Raw genomic sequence first — 18,946 nt, forward strand, 5'->3', positions numbered from 1 at the left:
CAAAGGGAGGCTGCAGCAAAGCAGTCAGGCTGATTCATTGCAGGCATTTGGAGGAAGAAAGATTGAAACATGCAAACTTGGGGCTCAGTGCATGAAGCCAACGCTGCTGATGTGATTTGCTTGTTTACACATGGGGAGCTGTCTCTCTGCACACCTTCTCAACTCATCTCCACCATTCACTGGATTGTTGCTTTCCTCTGTTGCTAGTTAGTGCATTGCAGGGAAACTGCACAGTGGGTAGAGACAAAGGTACCACATGCATACAGAGGGGGATAAAGCTTTGATGGGAGGAGATGCCTGGCTGCTGAGTTTCTGCAGACTCAAGAAGGAGCATCTTTGATCTCACCATTAACTTTAAGCCTTAGCTTTACCTAGAAATGCCTGTCGCTATTTCAATAAGTAACAACATATTCACCACCATCCTGCCACCTTTAACAGCCCAGAATGAAATGTGACAAAAAATTTTAGCCACTTTAATGGGAGATAAATGCACAAAAGCCTGTACAACGGGTCTATTTCTAATCTTCAGAGACCTTTGGCCCAGCCTGAGAGAGGAAGACCTCAGAAGCCAAAAGAAGCCGTACATGTCTGTAAATCTGCACTGCTGAGATGCTGGACAAGGCATCACTCTTTTCCCACGCAGTAGAGGGGGCTGCAGTGAGAACACACAGCTGGGATTGGGACTTTTAAGTGTAATGGTTAGATATTGCTGATTCTCACAACAAATTGCTGTGTTCTGCTTGACAGTTTGTGAGCTTATCTCCACACCTCCACTCCTCCCCTCAGCTGCGCACTGGGAACCATCCAGCTCATCCAGCCTGCAGCCAACAAGTTAACATTTGCAAAATACTGGCACATCCCAAGGTCACAACACTCAGTGCTCTTGCTCACTCACCTCTGATTAGTAAATTCACACATGCAAAACACTGCTTACAAAACTGACCAAAAGTAAGTGAGCTTTCCAGCAGCACGCTCAGATCTCTGTGTCTAGCAGCATATTAACATCAGCATTGCTGGGTGAACATGACACTGTGGAGCAGCCTGAGGTACCAACAAAATAGGATAGAGCAAAATCCACTCTGACAGATAGAGAAGTCAACAGATAGGTGCTGTCCCTGCACCAGGCACCACGACCCTGCTGATCCTGCCAGTGAGAAACCACCCCAGCATCCTGCCTGTGCTCATCCTCTTCTCTGCTTTTCCATTCCAGGCTGCTCTTTCCTCCACTCTGGACTTAAGGCACTTTGGAGCAAACTATCCAAGATTTTTTAATCCTGAGTAACAATCCCACAAAGAAAAGCAGCCACAGAACATCTTCCAGCTGCACTACGGAGCAACTGAGAGAGGGTCTGTGCTGAGGAACACACACACGCAAATCGCAAGGAGTTTCCCTTTGTCTTTTTTCTCCTACCTGCTCTGGCTCCCCAGGCACTTGGAGTTCCCCCGGAGGTCTCCCGCAGACAGGAGCGGCCTGGGATTGAGGATCTGTTATTTACTGCACTACAATCTAGTAGCGTCCCGGTCGCCTAGGCAATGACATTGGAGCTGTTGAAAGCTATGTGAAAAGTGAGGCAAAGGCTTGTGCACTCCCTTCCTGGAATACAAGGCAGTTACAAAGGGGTGGGGACAGCTCAGCCAAGCGTGCAGGGGAATTAAGCTGGTCACCAGCCCCAAAATGACTCTGGGGCAGCAGCAGGGCCACAGAGACAGCTGTTGTCGAGCTGGGAAGGAGACTGAAAGCACAGCTCCAAAGGAAGCTCTGCACCCTGCCAGACTGCTGCTCTGGAGTTGTTTGGGTGCTCACATTGCTCACGAGGCTCAATCATCCCTCCTGGGGAACAGCAGGGACCGTCCCCAAAGGGCAGAAAGGCCGAGAGCCTTCTTCCTCACTTGAAAGCCCCACATTATGGGTCAGAAGATGGAATGTTCCTTCTTTAAACCACTACCCAGTGGTTTTCTCTACCTGCAGCTGCAGTTCTCAGCTCTCTACACTCACCGGACATCTGCTGACAGCGTTTCCACAAGCTCAAGGTTTGCTTCAGCCAACCTTAGCTCCGGCCTCTGCTTCCCATAACAAATCCCGATGCTGGCTGTCGCTGTGGGCACATCCTGGGTGGGGTTATGGCAGTGCCTCACACACCAGGGCAGAGCAGCAGGTTCGGGCTGCTCCCCCCCTCACCCCCCAAAACCCTTCGTTGCTCTTTCTCTCATCAAGCTTTGGGATCTTTTATTTCTAAGCCCTCCCTGTACCGGTGCGCCTCATCTGCAGCTCTCGGCCTTTCATTTCCATCAGCAATTAGCCGTGAGGCGGGAAGTGTGACCTGGAGCAGGCCGCGGCACGCTGCCGCCCCGAAACGTCTGACAATCAAATTAGAGGGAAGTCCGCTAATGAGGGAACGGCGCCGGTGACTTTGGCGGGCTGCAGGGCGCGGAGCCCGCGCTGAGAACGAGCCGCTCTCATTACGCAGCTCATTTGCATAATAATTGCTCATTCGCGGGGACTTCCCGCCGCCGGGCGCTCCCTGACAGACAAACGGTCCGCGGCGCCCGGGACTACGACTCCCGTCATGCCGCGCGGCTCCCCCCTGCTCCGATTGGCTGTCCCGACCGGAAGCTCTCGCCCTTTCCGCCCGCTTCCTCCCTAAGGTGCGGGCCGGGGCGCGGCGGGCGGAGCGGCGGGTTTGAATCGGCGCCGTTCCCGGTGCCGGTCCGGGCGGTGCCATGGACTTCTCGGAGCTGTTCAAGCTCTCCGGGCTGCTCGGCAGGTTCTCCCCCGACGGGAAGTGCTTGGTGAGAGCGGGGCTGAGGGGCGGGACGGGGCCCTGAGGTGGAGCCGGGCGTTACAGGGCGGTGGTCGCCCGCGGGCCGCCTGGTGGCGGCCGGGAGCGGCCTCGGTTCCTCCCGTTGGGGCGGGCTCCGGGCGGCGCGGTGCCGTTCCCGTGGAGGTAAACGAGGAGAGCGGCTGTGCCGCACGGCCACGGGCCTGCAGGGAGCCGAGCGGGTCGGTCGGTCCGTCCGGTCGGTTGTAACGGCGCGGGCTGCGGTCAGCACAGCACTCAGTTACCGGCACTTAAAGGGTTAGTGGCGTTCCGACGGGACGAGGAAGCGTGATTTGGAGGAGTAGGGTTAGTCGTGCCTAGCAAGCAGCCATAGAACTAATGAGCTCGGGTTTTAAATGACTATAGGCCCCCCTGCTGGCTTAAACCACTGCTTGTGTCAGAGCACAGCTCGCGTGAAGCCTTTCTAAGGTTGAATGCCGCTCAGTACAGCGCTGTGGGGTGCAGCTTCTCAGGTCCGGGGCTGATGCACCAACCCAGCCGTGTTCCTGCTTGTGCTCAGGCTTCCTGTGTGCAGTACCGGCTGATCATTCGGGATGTGAACACCCTCCAGATCCTTCAGCTGTACACTTGCCTGGACCAGATTCAGTACATAGAATGGTCGTCTGATTCTCTTTTCATATTGTGTGCCATGTACAAGCGAGGGATTGTTCAGGTAAGGACCCAGACAGAGTCTTGTCGTAGACTTGTGTGTGCTGTGAGTGTGAGCAGCAGTCACCAGTTCAATGCTTTTGCTAAAGTAATGGAAAATGTCATAGATAAAATGTAGTGCAGCACGCTATGACTTATAAAGCTGTGACCTACCTCTTAGTTTCAAAACAAACTTAAAATGAAAATATGTAGTAAACTAATTTAAACCAAAGCTAGAAAGGATCTTAGAATTTTCTTATTTCAAACAAATACATGCAAACTTGCCAAATGGTCTAAAGTATGTTTTTTTTCAATTGCTGGATATATTCAGAGTATTTGTCAAATATTTTTGCTTATTTTACAATTTGTATTAACATACAGAGCTGTGAGGCTTACTTTTGTAGCGGAATCCAACGCCAGTCCTTCATGGCCACGGCTTTCAGAGGTTTCTTGCCCTCTCTGGTCGGTGATGCAGGAACTTTTTCTCAGCTGAAGCGTATTCTTGCAAGAAGAGGTTTTGATGAGCTGTTTGTTTGGTGTGCTGCCTGCTTGTTTTCCTTCCTTCCTGATGTAGGTCTGGTCCTTGGAGCAGCCAGACTGGCACTGTAAGATAGATGAAGGGTCAGCAGGATTGGTGGCTTCATGCTGGAGTCCGGATGGTCGTCACATTCTCAATACAACGGAGTTTCATGTAAGTGTGAAGTCATGGTTACTCTCCGTGGTATCAGATGTTACTGTCTGCCCTTTGCCTCTTAAAATAACCTGAAGTTCTTAAAGCTGTAGTGGTGGTAAAGAACAGTTTTCCTGCATTCCCAGATGTAACCTACGTTAGTTCCAGTTCAGATGTTACTGTGTTAACACTTTATTTTCTGGAGTTTTGATAAGATAGAAAACGGACTCTTAACTTAGATAAAATTGTGTGCTTACCTGTAGGAATAACTTTCATTTATGAAAGCAGTTTTGGTAACCAAATGTGTTGGTAGTTCAGGGAAATCTACAAACATCCAAGAATGGCTTTTGAATTAAAAAAAACATAGTCTTAGATTAACTGGGAAATGCTTACAGAAGTGCTTGATGTTACATATAATAGTCAGATGGCTGCTGGTAGAAGCACCTGTTTTAATTCAAATTTCACATATGTAAGCACTTGAGCTGTGTTCTGGAATCTGCAGTAAAGTGTAGAGCCCAGATCAGTCTGTGTATGCTGTGCACTGAGGACATGTTGGAAGGCATGTGGAAGTCTGACTCTCCACCTTTTTAGCTGATGATTGATGCAATTCAGTACAATGAATGGCCAGAAGATAGCTGGGAACCACATGTGAGAAATTTTTCTGTTTAATATATCTGACTTGTTCAGAACTAGTTGGATTTTAAATGATGCATTGTTGCCCTGAGTTTGGGTGTTATACTGCAAGATGTCCCTTTTTTCCATCCAAATATCAATCAGTGGGATACAGGTTTGGGGCTTCTTATCTGTGTGCATACTGGAGGTAATGAAAATACTGATGTTCTCAAGGGAACCTGTGAGGAAATATATACAGGGTGGGATGTGCTGGCTGAGGTGGGGATTTTCTGCTTGTCAAACAGTCTCCTTCCACTTCCCCTCAACTTTTTAGATTGTGGATTTTGTGGAGTGATTAATTTAAACCTGAGTTTCTCCAGCAGCAATCACTTTGATAGCGATTAAAATAAACGTGAGTCCAGAGCTACAACTCTGAGTCATTGAAGACATGCCTGACAGTCAGGCAGGAGTGTTGTTGTCCCTGTAACCCAAACTGAAGGCTGGTGTTATGTGCTACAAATGAGTTTCTTATGGCACATTCATGTGGGGGTGGACCAGCAAGTATTTATTACCTCCCAACAGAACTTGGTTTGACCTTAAAGGATTTCATTAAGCCTTTGCCAAGTTGGCATCTGTGTTGGGATAAGTTTTCTTTCCAGCTGTAAACAGGTTGCTAAATTAGCTTTGTCAGACAGCTGCCTGGGTAACGCTGGTGTCTGAGTTGTGTTTACTCTATAGCATGTAAATCCATGGTCTGGTGGAACAGGCGTTAGCAGTGCTCGGGACAGAAACTGTCAAGATACTTAATATTGGTGTATTATGTGTGCTATGAACTTCAGGGATTGCCTGGGGGGGCTTTTGGTTTCCTGTCAAGCAGTGCAGTTTGGCTTTGGTAGCTTGACATTTTCAAACATCACCAACTAATTACTCATACTTGTAATTCTTCAAGTTAACATATGAGCTGCATTGTAAGCTTGCAAATTAAAGTCATTTCTACTAGAGACTTCTTTAAGCATATGGTTATACAAACTTATTTCTAGCAATCCATGCTTATTAGTGCAACAGGGAACGTATTCATTGGCTAACTTGCAGTCAGATTTTTTGCAGTAACATCTTTACATTTTTATTTAACACCTATTGTGAATGTTATGTTTTCTCTTTTTAATGTGACCACTGTGCAGTTTCTAATTGAAGAAGAGTGCATGAGAAGTCTGACATGTTCTGAAATCCATTTTGACTCAGTTGTCTTTGGAGATGAGCGGTGATGCTCCCAGGGTATTTAATTTTTAATGTTAGTGTAAATATGCAGATGTGGTCATCTTGCTGCAGACAGTTCTGTATCACTGTCTCCTGAGTTTTACAATCATTACACAGGGTGCAGTAATGTAGAATGGTACAGATAGTCATCTAAATCTTTACACAAACACCCCAGTAAACAGTATGGCACATAAGGCAGCTGAGTGGTGTGCTCTGATGACCAGAAGCATACACAGGCTCCCTTCTTTCCCTCACAGAAGACTGGAATCTGAAAAAGTTAGGGTATGATGTCAGTGCTATTGATTTGTGCAGTGCCTTGGAAAGCAGTTTGTCCCATAGCTGTTGTTTGCTACTGTATTTTGTAGCAGGTGCTTCCTCTGCTGAAAACACTCTGCAGTGTATCTAGCACAGCAGGCTGCTTGCTGGAGGTGTCCATTTATCCTGAGGAAGATGTCATCCCAGGTATCGTTCCTCTTTCCCACACAAAGTTTGGGATGACAGACATGTAGAGTTTAAACAAGAGCTGCAGGTAAAAGATACAGGGAAAACAAATGGAACTTATTCCAGGCCTGGAAGTTTTGTGGTAGGTGCCTGGAGATGATCAGCATTGTTCTGGAGCGTTTCTCTTAAGAGCTGTTCTTTGAAATTTCATTTCAAATTGTAGTTTCTCAAGTTCCACTTCAGTACTGAAGCACTAAGAAGCTTCCTTAGAGCTACAGTGGGAGAAAAAAATGTGTTTCTGTGTATATTGGAGCTAATCCTTAGTAACTGTAAATGGCTGCATTGGTTGAAAAATGCTTTCTGTCGAGGAATGCGCTCTGAATAATCTTCTGAAATCCGGTGCTGACAGACAGTGCTATGTAAGGAGGCTTTGTGACCCAGTCAAGTCTGGGACAAAAGTTGACAGTCATTTGAGATGCAAGGTTGTTTAAAAGTGTGTTTTTATCTATTGAAAATCACCAGTCTTACACCTGCCTGTAGCTGTCAACATTGGACGTGGTCCTGAACCCAGCACTGCAGACTGTTTATCACGTTACCATCTAAATGCTTTTTTTTTTTTTCTCAGCTGTTTTTAGGCTATTTTAAAAATGCTTCTGCTTTTGGTTTGGTTTTTTTTCCACTGCAAAACAACAGCTGAAAACTTCTCAGACACCATTATTGTTAGGATTTAGGTTTGACAACTCCAGTTAATCTAGGAACTTATGGTAAGGAAAGAGAAAGTACCCTCAAAATGGGCAGTAAGAAATGCCTGCCGTGCTCTGAGCTGACCACAAGCTGTTCTGCTGTGAAAGCTGTTGTTCCTATTTACTTTTTTTCAGAGTTTGTGGGGGAGGAACTTGTGCTTTACTGTGCTTTCTTTCTTTTTTCATCCTCTGCATTTTGGTTCTGTCTCTCAATTGTCTCTGCCAGCTGTGAAATAATCCTCCTTAGGCCAGGTTTCACTGGCAGCTTGGGTAGGATTGTGGAATAACTTCTCAGTTCCATCTGAGAAGGTGAAGGGTCTCCCTTTTTCCTCATGTTTAATTGGAAGCATTGTTAGCCTGTGTAAGGTAGGTATGAGAGCCATAGATGAAGTACCCACTATAACTTGCCAGTTTCTCTAAACTTTTTTACTGTAGACAAATAGAACAACTGAAAAGAATCCTAATTTCAGAGATCAAAACACTTTTCTTTCATACGTTTCTAATACCAGTCCCAGACTTTCTAGGTTGTGTTGTGTGACTTGGACAGGAGGTTGTGATGAAGTTATAGCAGAACTTCCACGTGTTCTCCAACTTAATTGAGTCTCAGGCAAGGCAGAGGTAACAGCAGGAGCCCTGCATGCCCCGTGCTGCTTCTCGCTGAGAGATTCCCCTCTCCCTATGTGCTCCAGCAGTAAGGCTTTGCCTTTTCTAAGCCTTGGAGCCAGCCTATGTGGTTTGGAGTAGCAGTGCATGTGGCATGCAGCAGGCCAGGTGAGTTGACTGGAGCCAAGTGGTAACACAAGTGTGAACTTGGATGCCTTTGTCAGGAAAAATGACAATCCAGACCTCAGCATTCAAAGCTTGCAGCTGCTAAGCTTGTATTAAGTGGCTGTAGAATGTGTGTTGTGTGTGCTGCTTGTTTTGGTCAAGGGAGGAACAGCAGCAAGTGCATTTAACACTGCAATTAATAGGAGCAAGCAGCATATCACTATTGCAGTTGCTATAGAAGAATGTGAGTAGGCATTGTGTTGGTATTTTTAAAGTAAATCTTGCATGAAGAGCAGACTAACAATGCTGTATTTTTGTATGTCCGGAAGTGAGCAGTTGCAGTGATAAAACGTGATTAATGGTGTTCATCTTGCAGATTCCACTGGGATCCCTTAAATTTAAAGGTGGCACTATAGATGTCTAGCTGTAATTTCATAGCTGTTAAATAAAGGAAGAGATAATAAAGGCTGCATTAAACAATAGTCCAATTGTGCTTTTTAAAACTTTGGACATAAGAAGACTGGAATCTGATATGGTTGTTGCTCTTTCCTGTTACATTTTAAAACAGTTTTGTGTGTGGTCTTTTCAAGTCTCATAAGTTTCTTAAATATATATTAAAAATTAGTAAAAAAAAAAAAGCTAATGATGCTCTTTTACTTTTGTTCTTCACGTTTCTGGAGAGAGGCAGCATTAGGAATCTGTAGCTTGGTTTAAACACAATATCAAAGCATGATTCATGTCAGCAGTAAGAAAGCCTCTAAGGTCTGCTGCAGTGCACAGGCTCCAGTGTTATCGGGTAAGAACAAACACACAGGATGCTTCCTTGGAGTCATTTCTCACCATTGAATTGTACTAATTGCTTCAGAGAAGGGAAAATGTGTATTGAGGACAAACACAAGAGAAAAAGCAGCAGAAACTTTTTTGTACCACTGCTAATTGATCTGAGTTGGATGCAGGTGGGTGATTGAATGGTAGATGGTGCTAAAGTTATACTTATGTAGTGAATCAGAAGTGATGTTGTTGTTCAGTAGACTTGGGAAAGATGGTTTTATGCCCGTGGATCTTAATTGCAAAAATAGTTTAACCTGTGTCTTATCTAGAATCTCTTACCTTGGTGCAATAAAAATACAGGAAAACATGGGATGAAAAACAGACCCTGGAAACATTCCTTGCTCCAGATATAAATGCAAAGGTTCACATGACATACTGATTAATGCACATATGTCTGGTGTGGCTGCCGTTGCTAAGGGAGAGTAAGTATTTGTTTTTAATTGAATAATCTGCAGATGGCAACACAGAGCTTCCAGAATGCAGGCTGTGACCTTGACGAGCTGTGAAGGGGCTTGTTTTGCAGCTGACTGCCTTCTTTGCAGTTTTCATGTTCTGTGGGTGCACGAGGCTCCAGAAATACCGCAGATATGGCATTTAATGCCTTGCTTTTGTCTTGTCTTCTAATTCTCTCAGTAGTTCTGTAGCGTTGCCTTCTTGTGGGTGGCTGAGGAGGGAAGAATGAAGTGCAAATCAGCATCACAGCTGAGCACGTGGTTAGAAGTTAATAAACAAATCTAGTTTTTTTCTTAGTAGCTTAAGATACAGCGTTCTTGAGTTGCAGTAACTTCTCATCTTTCCCATGTTTTGTGATGAAATTATTTTTCCAGCTGAAAAGTGTATTGGCAACATGTTATGAGCATGAACCCAGCTACACACCGAGTACATCTCTATCTTCAGTCTCAGTGAAGTGCTGTTGTCCATCTTGGTGTTCTGCACCTGTACCTCTTGGGAGCATTCAGTGTGCCTGTAAGATTAATTACAAATAAGTATCCTTGCTCACTGAAGAGAGTGCAGAGAGATTTCCTTCCAGATTTTCTTACAGCTTTGTGCTATGCAGAATATCTGCAAGACTTAATTAAACCATACATTGAATCTACTTTGCATTGTTGAACTAGGTTTTGGGGTTGGGGGGGTACGTACTAACTTTTTTAATCTACAAAAATAAACAAATCCTTCCTTGTCTTTCTCAACAGCTGCGGATAACTGTGTGGTCCTTGTGTACAAAATCTGTATCTTACATCAAGTATCCTAAAGCTTGTCAGCAGGGTAAGTGTCACCAATTTCCCACAGGTATGGGATTGAACACAGAGATGCATTTCACTGTGATGAGTACCTGGGTGCCACGTGCTGTGACTGCTGCCCTAGGATCTGAGTTTTCAGCCCTTGCACAGAAGAACTGTAACCAGTTTTTGTGCCTGTTCTACATGTCCTTCTGTTGTGCTCCCTCTCTGGCTCCTGTGAGGTGTTGGATTAAGCTGAATGTGTTGGTGATGAAAAGCACAAATCTAAAGTGCCTTTCCTCATTATCTGTCACTTGAAAAGAGGGTGGCTCCTGTCAGAATTTCCTCAGAAATTGCTCCAGTTAGCAATTTAAAAAATTTAAAAATTAATTTAAAAAAATAGCCTGAGGTTTGTATACAAGAATACCTCGTGTGAGACAATTGCAACATAGAAAATAAGAGAGGGGATGGGAACTGACACTTGGAAGTTGATGGGACACCAGTAGCCGCATAACTAACTTGCACAGCTAAACAAAATTAACTGTTTCATCTGCTTTTTTTGACCACTCATCAGTTGTTCTGCCTTGTTTTCTGACTTAGCTCTCTGTCCCACTGGCAGGAATAGCTTTCACCAAGGATGGCCGCTATATGGCAGTAGCAGAAAGACGTGACTGCAAGGACTTTGTCAGCCTCTTTGTGTGCAGTAACTGGCAGCTGCTGAGGGTGAGAAGTGTCTCTGCCTTCCCCTGCTTCTGAGTAGGTTACAAGCATCTGCTGCACACTACTTTAAACACCATCACTTGGCTACTCTGGTTTTAGACTTGCCAGTGTATTTTCTAGCCAGCATCTGGCTCCTTTGCTGGCCTGCAGCATGCTTCCATAGCAGAGGGATTCTGTTGAGGAAGCTGTGAAGAAACAACCAACAAAAACTCCTCATATAAACTAAATTATTCTCTCTGGTGACAGTAAGCCATGCGTTCTAGGCTGGCATATGAAAGATTGTTATATTTGTGGTAGCATTTGGAAGGGTGAAACTGGGGATTACGTGTAGTATTTGTTAGTGTTATGCTTCAAATGATGTTTTTCTCTTTTGGGGGCAGCATTTTGACACTGAAACACAAGATCTGTTTGGGATTGAGTGGGCTCCCAATGGCTGTGTTCTGGCAGTGTGGGATACATGTCTTGAGGTATGAGGAGCAAGATGACTTTAGAATTTAAGTTGTTTTTTACAGCTGCCATGTATGAAGCAATAACTAAAATAAAATGTGGTGTTATTTCTAAATAAATGTAAGATAAGCTGAACTCCAAGGAAACATTTCAGAATATTACACCCATGTAGGTAATGGGCATCCTAATAAGTAGGTCAAACTTATGTGGGTCCTTGATGGCAATGAAATAGCTTATTAACATCTAATTTATATAAAAATATATTTGTAGCTTTGATTGTAAACGTTGTGGAAGCTGCTATTCAGGTAAATGAGGAAAGAATTATTCTGTAAGACGATGTTACTTTATCTTGCATGAGAACTTAAGTAGTGACCCAAAAAAATTAGTTAGGAATATGTAAATGTTATCTTTTGTACAAAGTGTCTTCTGATGGCTGTGGAGTTGCGGGCAATAGGACCAAACCAAATAATCAATTTGTTTCAGTACAAAATACTGCTGTACTCCCTTGATGGCAGGCTGCTGTCCACGTATCAGGCTTACGAATGGTCGTTAGGCATAAAATCCATTGCCTGGAGTCCCAGCAGTCAATTTTTGGCAATTGGCAGCTATGACGAAAAGGTAAGAAATAGAAAAGAGAAAATAAACCTATCTAAATCACTTGCAGAATCGTGTTGTAACCACTCTGTCTTGCAATGTCTTCTTGAATTAGGTGCGTATCTTGAACCATGTAACGTGGAAAAAGATCACAGAGTTTGAACATCCAGCAACTGTTACTAACCCAAAGACTGTAAGTATGGATCCAAACTGCTGAATCATTATCAGCACTTTGTTGGTGTGGCTGTTTGTTTCCAAAGATGTTAGTAAATCCACTTCATCCTGGGGATTTCCTTTTTTCCCCTCCTAAGCTCTAAATAGTGCTTGGCACTTCTTGAATATTTGAAATTGTAAGGAAAAAAATAAAGGAATCCTTTCAAACTTCCTGGGATACACACAATTATCAGCATAAGCATTAGTAGATTCTCCAAGGACTGCTGCCACATGCCAGTGTATCTTACTGTAGGTGGTGACTGCCTTAGAGATTTGAGGATTTGGATCATGATCCACTGATGACACCTCAGCAGAACTTCTCATAATTTAAAAATGACCTTTTCTTTTCCTGTGAAGCACAGGACATGTCATGGAAGACAAATGGAAGTAACTCTGCTACTCTCTTCTACACAGACAAGAATTCCAGTTGGCATTTTTTATCCTGTTAGGGGATATGAAGTTATAGGCATGCTGTTAAAATATTTTTGCTTCTTCAGTGTCGCACTTTGTTTGTATTTATGGTAGTATTAAGAATAAAGATTCATTGTTAAACAAATGATTCTATGTTTCCATTATAATGAAGATCATTTATTGCCCTGCCAGATGTAGGTTTCAGGAATATTAAATGAGGTTGACTCATGCTTCATGACTTCAAGATGCATTTATCTGTCAGAAGAGTTTTCTTGGTCATGGTTCCAATAAGCAAATAATTCAGAATGCAGGATTCAGTATTTGCCTACTTGAAGCCCCTCTCTTTCACTGATGAGCTGGGCGTGCTGAGATGTCTTACACCTGGAAATATGGTGCACAACACTTAGTGGGATGTGAATGATTTATTAATAGCCCAAGTTCAAACTCTCCTAGGCCCTTCTTAGAACTGTCACTTGTTTCTTTGTAGATTGTGTATAAAGAAGTGGAGAAATCCCCATCTGTTGAAACAGAGAGATTTTCTTTCCCTCCGACAAGAGCATTGGCTAGTTCTGTCTTCAGCACACAAAGTAAATGTAAGCCAAGGTTTAGTAAAGTAAGACACTTGAGCTTGCCATCTGAAATCATTCTATAAATAAATGTTATGTAAATGCTGATGTTGGAATGGATCCTCTGGGTGCTCTGCTCGTCTCCTGAGTTAACTGAAGAGCTCCAGGATGGAGAGGATGCTGTCTGCACTCTGAAGGCCCACTAAAGATCAGTGGGGTGTTGTGCAAGAGAACTGTAATTGCTTGGAGAAATATTGCACAGGAGAAATAGCAGTATAGAAATACAGATCTCAGTCTTCAGCTGGCTTAGAAAAATTATCTGAACACTGTGTTTTTTTTTTTTTTTTCCTGACTTGCAGAAACCTATGCAATATTGTCTCATGCCTTGGAGTTGCTTTAACTGCAGCACCTGGTTAGCAATTAAGAATCTTACAGCATGTGGCAGTTCCAGTGGTTTATGAAAGAACATCAGGAGGTGTTAGTCTTGCTGTTTGTTTTAGAATACTAAAATACTAAACTAATGGAAGACAATGCATGATTAGTATTTTCCTACTGTTTTTACTGTCTCTTTGTGGTACTATGGCAGTCATTCACCTTTGCCTTGCATTGGTATTTGTTTGAAATAAAAGTTAAAAGATGGTGGAAAACTTGATCTTACCTATTTTTCATAGTTTAATCTCAGATGTGGAATGAACAGTCCTTTTTGGTTTTTGTAGGAGAGTAAGAATAGGAAGCTGTTCATAAAAAGATGTAATATGTTAAAATAAAAAACAGCACTGTTGGTTTCTAATTGGGGCATCCTTGCAGGAGAGTAAATCACTGTCCTGTTGTTTTTAGCAGCTGGAATTTAATGTTTTGTATCCTACTAAGCAAGCCTGAATGGACTTTTCTTTCCAATTCCAGATGACATTTCCCAGGTGCCAGCCTCTTTCCAGTACATCAAACCAGTTGCTGACAGGGCTAATCCCAAAATGGGGATTGGGATGTTGGCATTCAGTCCTGATAACTGTTTCCTGGCAACCAAAAATGGTAAGTTCCTACTGTCCTCTGTAAAAGGAGAAACCTTTTTTGTTATATGTGCTTTACCCTGGTTTTGGCTTTATATTTAATAACAATAACCTGCTCTTCATACTTCACATGTGTATGATTGGAAAAGGAAGTGCACAACTCCTTCCTGCTCCGTTTTCATTGTGTCTCTTGGAAGGCAGAGTTCTTCACAGCCTGTTGTAGTGGGGCTTCTGATTAACACAGATGATCACAGGATTAACACTCAGGTTTTCCCTTTGGCAGGCCTGGGGGCTGTTTATGTCAGGATGCAAAAGCTGTGGTTCAGAGGCAGAGCCCATTAACAGCAGCATGACTGTGCATAGTTCAGTAAAAACCACTGGAGGCTGGAAGACAAACTGAGTACTTCTAAAGAGGTGGTGAGGCCTGTTTTCTTCCTTCAGGTATTCAAATGATTTCTTTTTTCTTTCTGTCAGATAACATTCCTAATGCTGTGTGGATCTGGGACATACAAAAACTGAAACTGTCTGTGGTGTTAGAGCAGCTGTGTGCCATCCAGTCCTTCCAGTGGGATCCACGGCAACCTCGACTTGCTCTGTGTACAGGAAATAGCAAAGTCTACCTATGGTCCCCAGCTGGATGTGTCTCAGTACAAGTTCCAACAGAAGGTAAAGAAGGTACAGTGCCCTCTGCAAGCCATCACGAGCTTTTTATTTCCACTTGTAAAATGCTTGGGCCAAATTAAGTAAAGGTTTAGCTTTGGCTTACAGTTTCTTGGAAACAGGTCTTTCAATCTTTCAGAAAAAGACTGCAGATTATTTGCACTTGTCTCTACTGCACAGTAACAAAATCAGACTCCCTGTTTTAAAGCTTCTAAGGTGGGAGGGATATTTTTTGTTTTGTTTTTTTTTTTTTGCAGTGCATGTGGCTTACCTAGGAGAAAATGACTGGAATAAGGAGATATTTCTTGCTGTTTCTGCAGGTGACTTCCAGATTGTTTCTCTCTGCTGGCATCCTAGTGGAGATTCCATGGCACTCCTGAGTAAGGATAACTTTTGTGTGTGTTACTTAGAAAGAGAAGAAGTGAAATAACTCTCAGTTGCATTGAAATGCCCACAGATCTGAGGAAGAATGAGGAAAGGGGTCAAACTCCAATCTGAAGTGTTTCTATTTATAAATTATTTATTTGAAGGAGCAAAATCAAACTCCAATCCGTAAGGTGCTGTGAGTGCTTCTGAATGATGTTGCATCTAAAGTGTGGAACACAAAGTCTGGATTTTAAGATGACTTTGGTTTTGATGTAATTGAACTTTCTTGCTAATTCTGTGAACTATGGAGTGTTTTTTTCTAACATTGTAGCTGAATGTACATAATGTATAGATATTATTTAAGTTTGATAATTTCCAATAAATATTTTGATAATTACAAACTTAATATGATTCTAACTGAAATGCCACTAATTTCTTTGCAAAATGAATGAAGAGTAAGTTGGGGACACTTAACTTTACTGAAAGGTAACAGTGAAGCAGATACCTTAGAGAATGCACTGAGAGGTGCATGCAACTCACTGCATCCCACTGTTATTTCAGCTTTGTGTGAGTTTCAGAAACACAAATCAAGCTCAAAAAAAGAAAAAGCTACTGCAGCACAGTATTTATTCAGCATGGCAGCTGTGCAGACAAATATTCCCATAAAACCATGTTTATAGAAGATCACAGACAATGACAAAGCTTGTTACAGTTACCTCGTGAGCACTTGTGGTTATAGCATCTCTCCCCTGCTTCTGAAATTCAGTACTGGAGGCTTGTATGAGGTTAAATGTAAGAATGTATAAATTAAGATTGACATACAGTGCTTAAAGTTCTGTCTGTCTCTGTTAGGAAGTCCTGTGCTGCTGCTGTGCCAAACGAGAGTGGATTTAAGAAAATTGCTATGAATATAAATGTGATCAAAGTAAGGTTACTCTTAGAAAACTGTTCTACAAGTAACAGCTCTGAAGGCAAATGTTTGCAATGCTTTTGGCAATACCCTCAGACAGTCTTTGTGGCTACAGCAAGAGATGGTACGAAATGGTAAGTCAGATTCAGTTGAGAGAAGGAGCTACTTTTACAAAAAGCTAATAATACATATCAGCCATGTGCCTGCTGACAAAGAAATAGTTCACGTTCCCTGCTTCTGAGCACATGTAGCAGTACAGCTGTAACAAGATTTGCTGGCTCTTTTGCTAAAGAATTCCTGTTATGAGTCCCGAAAGCTGTGTGTCAGTCACCAATATGCTAAGATCACTGAAACCTCTTAAAGCAATACAGATCAATCCCCAGCACACCATGATTTAGGGGTACAACTGCATATGGCACAGTATCTTGGACACTGTTTGCAGCAGATGCTGATGGCACAGATTAACAGGGAAGAATGTGCAGTTAGAAATGGAAGAGAGAACAGCACTGCTTGCTGGCCCTGTGTGAGGGCTGTTAGTTAGCTACTAAATACAGGCATGACACCACTGTGTGTCTGCTTCAGCTCACTCTGCATCGTGCATTCTCCTCTCCATAACAACCAGGGCCTCCTGTGAACTGCTGGTTCTGCACCCACCCCCTTTCCTTCCTGTAATCTGCTTTGCTTTCCAAATATTCTGCCAGGCAGGGTGTTCTCCCCAGGAGCCTAACATAAAATCACTTTCCCTTTAAAAAGACCAAATGCTATGCATTTTAAAACCCAATTTTGCCTCTTGTCATGGAGTAGCCAAGCTTGGCCTCGTTGTTGATGAAGGACATCAATCCCACATACGTCTCAATCAGAAGAGGCCGCTCCAGCACCAGGACCCCGTTGGCCCTTCCTGGCAGTGGCCATTCCTTGTGAGCTTTCTTCACGGCCTGGATGAGCTGAGTTTTAAAGTTTTCCAACTGAAAGATTTAAAAAAAATATATAAATAAATCACTGTGATGTTTTCCCCTTGTTTTACAAATTCCTCTGCTTTCGTAGGGGGAGTTGCTAAAAGTGTAAAGGGTCAACACTGAAGCTCTCGTTGCTGTGAATCTCACATTCCATAATAAGCTTTACATTCTGATAATTATAACTAATGTCATATAGCACTGTTTACAAGCAAGCATTGGCTAGATGTGTAAACAAGCTAGCAGTAGCCATCTTGTTTTTCTGCTGTTCTCCTGCCATTAACGCTAGTCCTGAAGTTAAACTGCTGTAATGTTCTATTACAAAGTGTAAATCTGAGGAGAGCAACCACTGAAAGAAAAAAAAAAGAGAGCTACCAAGTGAAGGTTTGTGTTAGCAGCTATGTTATGTGTTTAATTAGCTGGTGGAAGTGCCAGACAGAAGCTAGCCCTTTGCCTGCCAGGTAAATGAAAGCAGGAATGGCATCAAGATCCATTTTCTTTTGGGTTTTTACAGGACTCTGCACTTCTGAAAGGTTTAGCTTCCTTTCTGAGTAAACCAGCTGGCAAAAACTGATTCAGCTGCCCTTCAAAGCTGCGATGCAGAGAACAGGAAGATGCAGCTGTGTGTTGGATTTAAGTGTTCCTGTTCGATTTACCCACTGTAAGCAGTACCCAGCCTGCAACAGCAAAGGCCATGTAGAACTCCAGACCAGCAGAGGTGATTCCCTTACCAGGCAGAGGGATGCAACCTTCTCATCAGCATCTGCCATCGGGTGCTCAGTGAAGGTGGCATACGGGACGTTGGTGGACCACGGGTTCCATCTGTTGATGAAGGAAGCACGGCTCCTCTTGTCCCACTGGATGCGGATACCAACTCCTTCTCTCCTGGTGTTGAAGACAGCGGGGTTAATATGGGATGGCCTCCATCAGAGGTCTGAAAAAGGCCTCCTTAAAGCCAGTAGCTGTGGCACTGGTTTGTAGTTGTTGCAGGACAGCAAGCTCCTTTATCATCTGATGGAGTTTGAATAATTGTAAACCTGGCGGCCAGCAGCAATAGGAAGAGCTCTCGTGGTTTGTCCCAGGGCAAAGGCTGCCAGCACAGGCTGTGTGCACTGACAGCCACGGGACTAAACTGGGACTGCATCAACTTACTTGTTCAGAGATTTAGGTGGGAACTCAAACTCTCCTACAGAGATGGTATCGATGGCATTGAGCGCAATCCTGGTGACGTGCTGGCACTGCAGGCCCACAAAGTCGTATTTGCAGATCAGAAGGGACCGGTCGGTGATGAGCACGAGGCGCTCCTTCTCGTTGTTCCAGTGGTCGATTCTGGTGAGGAAACAGAAAATGGAGCTTTAGCTGGCTGGAAACATGTAACAGCTTGTCTGATAGAAGGGCTACCATGGAGAGCAGAGCCAAGTCTCAGCATCTCAGCACTGCTCTGTTTTCCATCATAGCCTTCGCTTCCCACCACCAGGCCTGAGAAGAGGTTGAACATCCCGGCTCAGAAATGGCACAACGTAGAAAACATAACTGCTCGTAAATTATTAACTGCATCTGAGCACGCAGAAGAGAGCAGTGCCTTTCTCCACCGCTACAGCCGTGGCTGCCCCGCGGTACTCACTCGGTCAGCAGCCACACGCTCTCCACGTCGCCGTCCTCCGTGGGCATCACGACGGCGCGGATCTCGCTGACCGCCTGCTCGATGGTGCCGGGCTGCGGGGGGGGAAGAAAGCGAGAGGTGAGAGGAGAGCGGGGCGAACGGCCGGGGCCGAGGCGGGCCGGGCCGGGCCGTACCCGGAACACGAAGTATTCCTTCAGACGGCCGGCGCGGCTCGCCGTGCGCACGTTCAGCGGCCGCAGCTTCTGCCGCGGGGGGGCGGCGGAGAAGGGCGGCTCGGGACCCCCCGGCACCAACAGCGCCGCCGCCCCCCCCGCCGCCGCCGCCTCCTCGTCCTCCGGGCCGCCCTCCTCCGGATCGCGGAGCTGCAGCATCGCGGCGAGAAGGGCCGGGCTGCGTCGAACGGAGCTCCGCCGCCTTCCGGGGCGGGCAGCGGGAGGGGCGAGCCGAGCAGCACCGCCCCGCGTCG

The 18,946-nt window shown here is 44.5% G+C and overlaps 4 protein-coding genes across 7 annotated transcripts in view; 2 read left to right on the plus strand and 2 right to left on the minus strand.

Annotated features, from left to right (window-relative positions):
• The window catches only part of TP73 (tumor protein p73), a 33,722-nt gene extending 29,812 nt beyond the window's left edge, over positions 1-3,910 (minus strand). The window contains exon 1 of one of the 2 annotated variants that reach the window (XM_010722717.4): positions 3,864-3,910. In XM_010722717.4, the coding sequence (XP_010721019.1) occupies positions 3,864-3,895 (32 nt within the window). In that variant the 5' untranslated portion in view covers positions 3,896-3,910. Of the gene's footprint in view, positions 1-1,411; positions 1,569-3,863 lie in introns of those variants that run through there. The other variant, XM_010722718.4, reaches the window with a different exon arrangement.
• Positions 2,600-15,394, plus strand: WRAP73 (WD repeat containing, antisense to TP73). 3 transcript variants are annotated; one of them, XM_085242447.1, is made up of 12 exons: positions 2,601-2,790; positions 3,340-3,492; positions 4,042-4,158; positions 9,983-10,055; positions 10,629-10,732; positions 11,110-11,196; positions 11,660-11,794; positions 11,886-11,963; positions 12,882-12,987; positions 13,864-13,989; positions 14,442-14,642; positions 14,948-15,394. In XM_085242447.1, the coding sequence occupies exons 1-12, from the start codon at positions 2,722-2,724 to the stop codon at positions 15,055-15,057; spliced, it is 1,359 nt and encodes a 452-aa protein (XP_085098573.1). In that variant the 5' UTR covers positions 2,601-2,721; the 3' UTR covers positions 15,058-15,394. The 3 variants fall into 3 exon arrangements, with proteins under 3 accessions (XP_085098576.1, XP_085098573.1, XP_085098574.1); XM_085242448.1 differs by having other exon boundaries at positions 2,602-2,790; positions 14,442-14,633; XM_085242450.1 differs by lacking the exon at positions 11,110-11,196 and having other exon boundaries at positions 2,600-2,790.
• A 209-nt stretch (positions 15,395-15,603) lies between these two features.
• On the minus strand, positions 15,604-18,908 carry TPRG1L (tumor protein p63 regulated 1 like). Its single transcript, XM_085242453.1, has 5 exons — positions 18,654-18,908; positions 18,481-18,572; positions 18,009-18,185; positions 17,588-17,741; positions 15,604-16,868 (listed from the first exon to the last, which is right to left on the minus strand). Exons 1-5 carry the CDS (start codon positions 18,849-18,851, stop codon positions 16,674-16,676), a joined length of 816 nt encoding a protein of 271 aa, XP_085098579.1. The 5' UTR covers positions 18,852-18,908; the 3' UTR covers positions 15,604-16,673.
• Positions 18,461-18,946, plus strand: part of MEGF6 (multiple EGF like domains 6) — a 35,955-nt gene continuing 35,469 nt past the window's right edge. The window contains exon 1 of the mRNA XM_085242431.1: positions 18,461-18,597. The gene's annotated coding sequence lies outside the window, so the exon portion shown is untranslated. The remainder of the gene's footprint in view (positions 18,598-18,946) is intronic.

This window comes from Meleagris gallopavo, chromosome 23 (assembly GCF_905368555.1).
Source record: "Meleagris gallopavo chromosome 23, MGAL_WU_HG_1.1, whole genome shotgun sequence".
Taxonomy (NCBI): Eukaryota; Metazoa; Chordata; class Aves; order Galliformes; family Phasianidae; genus Meleagris; species Meleagris gallopavo.

Excerpts from the sequence above, each read along its gene's own strand:
- WRAP73 (XM_085242447.1), top strand. The coding sequence starts at position 2,722 with ATGGACTTCTCGGAGCTGTTCAAGCTCTCCGGGCTGCTCGGCAGGTTC. Across the intron at positions 2,791-3,339 it reads CCCCCGACGGGAAGTGCTTG|GCTTCCTGTGTGCAGTACCG; the intron begins GTGAGAGCGGGG and ends GCTTGTGCTCAG. Across the intron at positions 11,197-11,659 it reads TGTGGGATACATGTCTTGAG|TACAAAATACTGCTGTACTC; the intron begins GTATGAGGAGCA and ends AATTTGTTTCAG.
- TPRG1L (XM_085242453.1), bottom strand. The coding sequence starts at position 18,851 with ATGCTGCAGCTCCGCGATCCGGAGGAGGGCGGCCCGGAGGACGAGGAG. Across the intron at positions 18,573-18,653 it reads AGGAATACTTCGTGTTCCGG|CCCGGCACCATCGAGCAGGC; the intron begins GTACGGCCCGGC and ends CCCCCCCCGCAG. Across the intron at positions 17,742-18,008 it reads CCACCTAAATCTCTGAACAA|GAGAGAAGGAGTTGGTATCC; the intron begins GTAAGTTGATGC and ends CTTCAACACCAG.